The 9508-nt window shown below is 44.0% G+C and overlaps 1 protein-coding gene across 1 annotated transcript; it reads left to right on the forward strand.

The window, feature by feature from the left end:
* Positions 1 to 437: 437 nt before the first annotated feature.
* On the forward strand, positions 438 to 1010 carry LOC125546748 (ethylene-responsive transcription factor 2-like; the record flags this gene model as incomplete). The annotated part of the gene is made up of 1 exon (XM_048710894.1): positions 438 to 1010. A coding segment is annotated over one exon (573 nt), but the record flags the coding sequence as incomplete, so codon positions are not given.
* Between the last annotated feature and the right edge of the window lie 8498 nt (positions 1011 to 9508).

Below are 9508 nucleotides of genomic sequence, written 5' to 3' on the forward strand. Positions count from 1 at the left end.
TTGTATGAGTAGTTTATCTTGTGGGAGAAAAGGATGAATGAGGGAAGGCCTTATTTGCAAATCTGGAGAGGGGTATGGGTATCTTTTTGCAAAATTCCCATTTGTTTCCTTCCTATCTGTCAGATATAAATCAAACGGCCTATATTGCAAGAAAAAAGGTATGGAGAAAAAAAAGTAGACAGTAAAGGAAGTAGAGATAAATATTAAATATTAAATATAAAATAAATATAACAGTAGAGAAGAGAGTAGAGATAGCAGAGACATCGGGAAAGGATCGCGCGCGCGGGAAAAAGCGGCCAGGCGTGCGCTAATTTTGGCGCGCGGCGTCCGGCGCGCTTTATAAAATCCAACGCCCTCCCACCGCTCTGTGCCTTGCCACCGCTCTCTCCCTGCTCTGTGCCTCGCCACTCCTCTCTCCCTGCTCTTTTTTGCCTCGTTGCCGGGAAACTTGGGGATACCGCGGCGTCCGCACGCACCCCTCCGGCGGCTTCTCCGCCGAGATCCAGTTCCGCAGGATGCGCCTCGGCCTCGGCAATTTCGACACCGCCAACGAGGCCGCCCGCATGTACGACGCGGCGGTGTGGCGCCTCCGATGGCCTCATAGAACATTGAACTTCCCCAACATGCCGACGCGGGAGCGGGCGCAGGAGCTCGCGCCTCTGCCGTGGCTTAGCACCGACAAGGATCGTCGCAACAACCGGAGGCGGGAGCACCGTCTCGGCATCGCCGAGATGGACGAGGAAGCCATGGTGCTGTGGCGCCAACACTTCCCGCAGGACATCATCAACGAACACAAGTTCTACGCGCAAAGGAGGGCGGAGAGGGATAAGAGGAGGGCGGAGCGAGCCGCCTATCGTGAGGACAAGCGTAGGCGAAAAGCGGATGCTCAATTCAACATGAGGCTAGGAGCAGCGTCGCCCTGTGAATCCGACGATGATCGGTATCTTCATGCCTATAGTCAGACGTCGGAGAAGGACATCACCGAGGAGGAGTCATATGACGAGGAGTAGTTGAATTATCTTTTTTTATCTATCTATGCTGAGAACTATCCTCTACTCTCTAGTATCTACTTCTCGATCTCAGCATTGTAAACACTTTTTTAAAGCGCCGCGTGTTGCGTTTCTATTGGAGATGCTCTAACATGGAAGACGAGTGCTTTAATGTTGCCCACAAGATGCGCGAGTATTACTAGTAGTATATTTTTCTTGCCATGTTGAGATTTTAAAACCATGAGTGCGAACATGCAGAGGAGCAATGAAGACCAAACACAGGATATTCGGGACATCTTCATGGAGCGTGGCAAGTTAAAGAGGAGCTGCACCGAACCTGTAAAACGAGCTTTGGTATGTAACACCCTTTCAATTACTTGCGTGTAGCCTCGTGTTTCTTGGATGTGTATATGTTGTAGTTTCTGTTTCTCTGAAGCGTGGTGTTCTTTGATGTGTAATAAGAAGAGTCTTAATCGTCCTAATGTTTTTGTTTTTAGCTTGATGTAGAAAGTGGGTGTTCTCACCTTGTAGTCTGTTTTTATTTTTTTTTCTTTTGAATTCACTTCTCCGAGTTCTGTTTATCTGGCTTCTACTAAATGGATCTAGGTTGCTCTGAGTATTGATCTAAAAAAGAAGTAACTTCATGTTAGGATGCAGTTCCTGTGAGGAGGGAAGTATGGTCAACCTCGAGATCATGTTTCCAAAATGAGGCTGGATTACACACAAGGTGCCAGTTCCCTAATGATGTTGGATTAGACACAAGGTGCAAATTCCCAGATGATGCTGGATTACACACAAGCCAGGTGGAGTCGTCAGCTGTTCGTGTCCTCGTGGCATTAGTAAAGGCTGAAAGAAAGTGTGCAGCAGCCCTTGAGAATGTAGCTGAGTTTCTGAAGAAGCGAAAAGAGCAATCAGATGCTCTCTTCACCCAAGCGAAAGAAGAGATGGAAGAAGCCAGAAATAATCTAGCAGAGGCAGAGTAGGCTAGGCGTCTCCTGCTATCTAAAACTGTTGTCAATACAAAATTTCCTTTATAATAGCTAGGTTCAAATATTTATCCAGTCATCATGCCTATTGTGATGTCCGTGCATCTACTGATGTGGCACAAAATGTTTTTTTCGGGTCATGTAATCACAGCAGTTACTTTCCAAACAATAACAGACGAAGCATTGGACATGGTATAGTTCACGCGCAAGCCCGACATTCCAAGTTCAACTTCCACATCAAACTCATGTTCACAGATATCTGCACATTCATACATAATGTCCACAACCATGATTTTCTTCAAAGCCAAAAAATGTGCGGAGAGTTATAAAAAAAGAAAATCCTCTACTAGTTCCTGCTACCAGTGCGGGCACAACAAGTCAACACCATGCGTAAATTAATTATATTTTAGGCATTTTTTGTGTTCTAAAATGCCTGTCGGCTCACAGAAGGACGTGTTGCCGGCACACGCGCGGATTCAATGAAGGCAGGCGGGGTAGTCTTAAGTTGGTTGCACGCGGCGAGGAGGCGTGCTCAGCCGGGCCTGTAGCAAGTGCGGCCCTCTTGGCCGGCGCGCCGGTTCAATGCCTGCGCTATGAGAGGTCGTGTCCGTGTCAGAGCAATCACTCCCTCCAGTCCTTTTTTGTTTGGGTATAACAAAATCTCATTTTCCATTCACATTTTACAAGTAAAATTCATGGACAAACTTTGGCCCAAAGTACGATGGGGACTAGTAAACCAGAATGGAGGTAGTAGTTTTTTTAATCAAAGAAGGGTTTCCCCTTCTGATTTTCATACTGAAAACCAGCATCTAAATCTAAACCATGGTATTTGCCCTAGAACTACCAGGTTCAACATCTCGCAACATAAACCCATACAACCTCCATCGCAAAAAAAACCATACAACCATACGCCAAGGAGGTACGTAGTACTATGAATTCCATTTTCGCTCTATACCAATCGTTCTAAAAACTACTTACTACTTATAACGCGCCATTGAAAATTGGAACTCTTAACCCCGCTAAAAATGATATTTTAAACATGGCTACTCGATCTGTGGCAACTGGCGAGCCACCGCGCTCCAAGTCGTTCACCTGTGGTCCCGACCATCAACTCCTATGGATAAAATTATCACGCGAGCTGACTATTCCTACAAAGGTGCTCCACCACGTACCCGGTACCCGCGAATTCAGCAACCGTGCACCTAGGGTTTTAGGATTTATTTGTTAACGTTGCCTTTACGTAACACTCATGTGTGCGAGACAGCGAGAGGCCGACTGCGTGCGTGCGCCTCTTCTCTTCGTATATGTACTCGATCGTTTGTCTGGTGTCCAAAAAATTATAATAACTACTAGCAATGTGCCAATGCATTGCCACACGATCAAAGTAGATTAATACATATTCACCGATTTGATAGAAAAAAGTCTAGTTTTGAAATACGTATATCACTAAAAATATGTTATGTTTCACTCAAAATATATTCCTTTGGCGGTTTTGATGAGATAAGGGAGGAATGTTGTTGGTTTCAAGATTCGAGAAGTGGTATATGTCTAATTTCTACTCTTACTAGCAAGATGACCATGCGTTGCATGGAACATCAAGATCTTGTGGGAGAAAAGGATGAATGAGGGAAGGCCTTATCTGCAAATGTGGTGAAGAGTGCGGGTAAATTGCCATATTTTCCTTCCTATCCGTCAGATATAAATCGGATGACCTACATTGCAGGATGGCAGGCCCACCGTCATCACCAACTCTATTTTTTATCCCTACTCTTATAAAAAGCATTGTCGGTGATGATCGTTTGCCTGCCATCCTGCAATATAGGCCATTCGATCTATATCTGACGGATAGGAAGGAAACTATGGCAATTTTGCAAAAAGATACCCACACCCCTCTCCTGATTTGCAAATAAGGCCTTCCCTTGTTCATCCTTTTCCCCACAAGATAAACTACTCATACAAATGCATCTTGATGTTCCGTGCAACGCAAGGGCATCTTGCTAGTTGTTGCAAAAAGCCCATGTGTGTGTGTGAGAGAGAGGGAGAGTGGAGGAGGACGGAGTGCATTTGTGACAAAGACACAAGGAGTGTGTGTGCAATAGGTATTAGCTTAAAATGAGGCGATAGTGTGTGTGTGTGTGGACGATCGAGAGTGCGTGTCTCAAGAAGGGAAGAAAAATCTACATATATACAAGGAGCGGGAGAGAGACATCTATGTGATGGTGGAAGCACGAGTGTGCAGGTGTATAAACCTATCTAGAGGCTAGCTAGTCGATAAATGTTTGTGAGAGAAATACGAGTCAGGGTGCGAAAGCGAGAGTTTTGTGTGTGTGAGAGAGAGACGGTAGTCGGGAAGGGGAGTGGAAGTAGGAGTTGTGTGTGTGTGTGTCTGTGAGAGAGAGAGGAGACGGTAGTCGGGGTTGTCTGATCGGTAAACAAATGAATAATGTCGGTCTGGGATGGAGATGAAAAGGAGACCGCAACAAATGTTGTGTCTACAGGAGAGAGAGAGTAATTTTAGTGGTATGAGTCATATGTAGAGAGATATAGGGTGTGTGAGAGAATCCCATAGAGAGAAAGACAAAGTGAAAGACGAGTGGAGACTGTGTGTGTGGTGGTGAAAAAGAAAGCTTAGGTACCGAGTGATACCAGAGAATGGTAGAGACGTGAGAGATAATGAAAACCGTGTAATGTATAATATAGGGAGAGTGTGACACTTCTCAAGGGAGACGTCGAGAGACCATGTTTGCGAGGATAGGAGAAACATGAAGTGAGCGTGCAGGTGAGCTGGAGAAAAGAGAGTGATAGCTACCTGAAGGAGCATGCATGCGAGAGAGATGGGCGTGAAAGGAGTGAACAAAAAAGGGATTCAAATATTTGAATTCGAGATGATGATACATGTAATCCATACTCGAACCAAAATTGATCTATCAAACATGCATACTCATATGAATTCACGCACATCTATGTTATTTAATATGTAGATATTACTGATCCATACATTTTAGTAGAACATAATTTGGTTAAAAAAATTCGAATTCAACCTTAAGATTTCGAGATCGTTGTATTTGTAAATCATATTATAGATTAAAGGAGCAGAATTCTTTGTTGTGCTTTTGAAAGTATATATAAAAATGATGTATATAGAATGTAATTCCAATTGAAAATGGATCCTGCTCGAAAAAAATAGAATACAAACGGGATTTGAATTGAGTTGGCACGGTAAACATGCACTCTGCAAAATTTGAACGTAGCGGGGAAGTTGCAGTAACCGCCCGAAACCAAAACCTGCGAGATGGAAATCACTACTGCCTATCCCTGCCACGCAAAGCCTATATGCTGGATTTCTGTAGGTTTTGATAGGGGTAGGTTTGTAATTTCACCCAAACGTGACGTAACCGCCTCTCACCCAGATTCATACACGGTGGGTGCCAAAACACAGTGTGTCCTCGGCCGAAATCGACTCCCTCCCCGATTCATATTCATACACGATGGGCGCCAAAAACAAACTCTTGTCGGCAAATATTCGGTGTATGCAAGATTACCGTCCTATCCCCAACCGACTAATGTTGCTGTGATGTAGTAGAAATTTGAAATGGGGGCTAAGTTTGTAAATTTCCTCGCATCTGAGACAAGCGCGCCCTGAATACATGGTTCCCCCTTCCTCTCTACCTCCCTTTTCCCCATTCGTACTTCGTGGGCGCCAAAACACCATCTCCACCCCACCCTCCTCCGTCTGCCGCCGTCCGCCACCCCATCCACCGCCGTCTCCTCCACCATGCCAGAGCTGATACCCCGACGCCGCCGTCCATTACAAGAGATCGACCTCTCTCATCCATGGCTTCGGACCGGGATCCTTGCATCCCGTCCTCTCGCTTCATCCCCGCTGTCGTCCACCTTGTCGGCGCCGCTCCTACGACCATCTCGTCCATCGCGCCCCGCCACCACCTTCTACCATCCTAGATCTTCTTCCACGCTGCCGACAACCATCGCTACCGGAACACCGTCAAATTCTCAGCAAATGCGTACACGGCGACGCACTAGAGGCGGTACTCTTTCGTATCTGCTCAACTTATTTATTGCAGCAAGAAAATAAATCGCCACTGCTTTACTCTAATTTCTTGTCCTGGTTGCGAAGTTTCCTTTGTCCGGTTTGCACCTTCAGATCCGCCATGGCACGCTCAACACCATACTTCCAATGCTTATGGTTTTCCCCTTTTATATTCCACACTAGTTAAATCACAGTAGACTAAATTTCAAAATTGGGTCAGTCGATGTTTCAGAGCTCGCCGGAGTTCACCGGTGTGATCGAAGGGGCTCGGGTGGTTGTGGGGCCTCGCTGAACGAAGAAAACTCTATGCGAGTGGGGTTTGGGGAGGGGTTGGGGGTTGGGTGTGGCGGAGGAACGCATGCGGTGGGGGCCGGTGGTCCGGCCAGCGGCCCGTGCGGTGTTCTGTATGGGAAGATTCAGAGACGAGGAAGAAGAAGGGTTAGGAGACGTAGGATCTTCATCCAACCGCCTTAAATGGTCGAGAGACAACTAGGAGTTGCATTCTTAATGCGCTCGTGTTCATCATGTGTGGGCACTGCGCAACCAACATTTTATTATCCAAAATCTGCTTGCTCTTCTTTACCACGTTCCTCTTCCGCTCTTCTTTAATATGTACTCTCTCTGTTCCTAAATACAAGTCTTTGTATAGATTCCACCTTGGACTACATATGGAGCAAAATGAGTGAATCTACACTCTAAAATGTATCTAGATACATCTGTATGTGATCCATAGTGGAAATCTCTACCAAGACTTATATTTTGGAACGGAGGGAGTACGATAGTAGTACAGTATGTTCCTTGTACTGAAGATGAGCAGGGACATTTGCAGTGTAGAGGTATGTACGGTCGGTTGTGATCGACACTTTGAGCCTCTTTGATTCGTAGGATCTTGTAAACATAGGAATAGGATTTGTAGTGGCCTGCCCACTTGAATCCTATAAGAATAGCAAGGAAATGCGGGGAGCTGTGTCGCCTTTGAGAGTTACACTGATATTAACAGTACCACACCTTCACTTTAAGAGTGCTGGTATTCGAAGCCTTTCTAGCCGTACCGGCAATACTAGCACATATATTCCAGCAAGTTCCACCTTGCTGATTTTACTCTGATGCTTAAGGTTTTCCCATTATATCTACACTATGATCTGTGTAGCTGCTTTGTGTCGCACTAGCAGCAGTCCACTCTTGAAGCTAAACACTGCAATGACTTACAAAATTGGCACCAAGGCATTGAGTGCCATTCTGGATGCAATGAAACTCATACGCTCCCCACCTGTTGATTCTTGTTCAGAATATGATCCTAATGACTATTCTAACCTCGAGGAGTCAAAGGCAGATGGCCTGTCCTGTTCACCCATCAAGGTGCCTGTTCTAATTTGGCAATGTTTTATTGATTGCGGGTATCTTGAATATGTTGTCTTGCATTTCTTATATTTTGTTGCACTGCCATCTGGTTAGTTTACTCATCATATATGTCGAGATGCCATGCCCATCCATTATCAATACATATTCCATCTGTCATCATACCATGTTTTTCCACTCAAATGAAGTTCTTGTGCATCAGACATCAAAAAGGAAGAGGGTGGTTGCCGAACCTGAAGGAGCACCAGCAAAGTCCTTGAAAAACGTGGTGGTGCCGGAGAAATCAGACAGCACCCCATTTATATTGGCTGTACAACCAGTGACACAAAATGTAGGACCGACTCCAGTAGACTGTACCCATACTTCACTGGCCACACCACTAGCCCCACCACACAGGACCTGCACTCCAGCAAAAGGTATACCGATTTCATTTGCCATAGCACCAGCTGTACCATAGAAAAATCCCACTCCAGCAAAAAGTACAGCAAGTCCACCGGCCGAAGACCTATCCCAACTGCAGAGACGGCCAATTCCTGCAGATTGGAACCCCATTCCATTTATTCCCAGTTTAAAAGACAATGGTTTCAATGTTGTTAGGGACTACATGCATATATTCCCATCATGGGAATATTATTGTGAAGACAAACACCATTTTCACATCTTCCTGTCCAACTTACATGTAAGTGCTATTATTCATGGTTATTATTTTCCTGTTTTCTGCTGATTGAACACATCAATGATTTACATTACATTGTTGTAACTAGGCGAGGGTCAATCTGGATAGTCATGACGAGCAAAGCTTGCTTGTGATTTTCAAGGAAGCATTGCAGCAGTATCGGTGTTACCTGAGGAAATCACACTTTGATGGCAAGTTTATAAACGAATTTCCGGTGAAGTCTCCTGTGCTAAATTTAGAAGACATTGAATGGAAAAACCTTGTTATGCACTGGTCTCGTTCCTAGGATGAGGTACTGTCTATGAAATCACATGACAATTTGAACTTCTACTTTTCCGCATGTGCCTTACGGATCTTTTTTGCAGGAAATCTGCTCGAAGAAGAATTCTGGTTTGACAAGAACGACAGGATATCCCAAATATGCTGCCCTCTGCTTTGCTCTTGTTAGTACCTGTTGTCCTGTATCACTGTACTTGCATACATACCTAGTTCATTATGTGACAGCAGTATGCATGATAGCTTGCTTATCAATTGTTCGCTCCAAATTATCTGATCTGTATGAATGGTTTCATTAGTGTAGAATATATCCAATGTCAATGTTTTTTTAGCTCTGCATTGTTCTTGTAAGTACATGCTGTCCTTTATCAGTGTACTTATAATGACAGGTAGTTTTCATGTACCATCACTCTGCAGCTTATTTTCCTTTGCCCTCCATTTTCTACACATCAGATCTATATTTACTCTTACCATAAGGTTGGTATTGAAGAAGTTTAGTTGTGTATTGCTCTTGGCTGTACCTTTTGCCTGTATCGCTGCACTTACATTTATAGCTACTTGGTTATGTATCATCACTCTTCATCTTATCTTAAATATTATCCATTTTTTCGTATATTATCACATCTATATTTACTCTTAACAAAATGTAGAATAAAGGCAATGCTTTTGAAGAAGATTCTGTGGTAAACTTCTTGAATTGCCCCCCCCATCAGCATGGACAAGGCCTTTATAGAGCCTGTCTTCACCAATAATGTAAGTTTGTCCATCTCAAGCCTTCAAATTTTGTTGTATATATTTGGTTAGGCATGACTGCAACAGCTGTTTATTTTTGGTGTTTGCATCAAATTGCTTGTTTAAAGTTTATTCTGTAGTTCATAAACAAAAGTTTGTCCTTTCTCAATTTAAGTTTTCAGTTGTACAACCAAGTTACTTCTTCATACCATGTAAATTAAACTATACAGAGCAAGTGATCTTCTTTTGCACTGCATGTATGCTTCTGTTCTTCATCCATAATCCAGTGGTGTGGTGAACCTACCCACTACAGCACAATGTCATATTCTGCAATGTCTTAAACATGAACAATGTCGTATCATTCTACTATTATTTAAACCATCTCTTTATTTGCCAATCTGAAATGGTATAAATTGACAACACACTAACCATTGATACTTAT

Source organism: Triticum urartu, chromosome 3 (assembly GCF_003073215.2).
Source record: "Triticum urartu cultivar G1812 chromosome 3, Tu2.1, whole genome shotgun sequence".
In the NCBI taxonomy this organism is placed as follows: domain Eukaryota; kingdom Viridiplantae; phylum Streptophyta; class Magnoliopsida; order Poales; family Poaceae; genus Triticum; species Triticum urartu.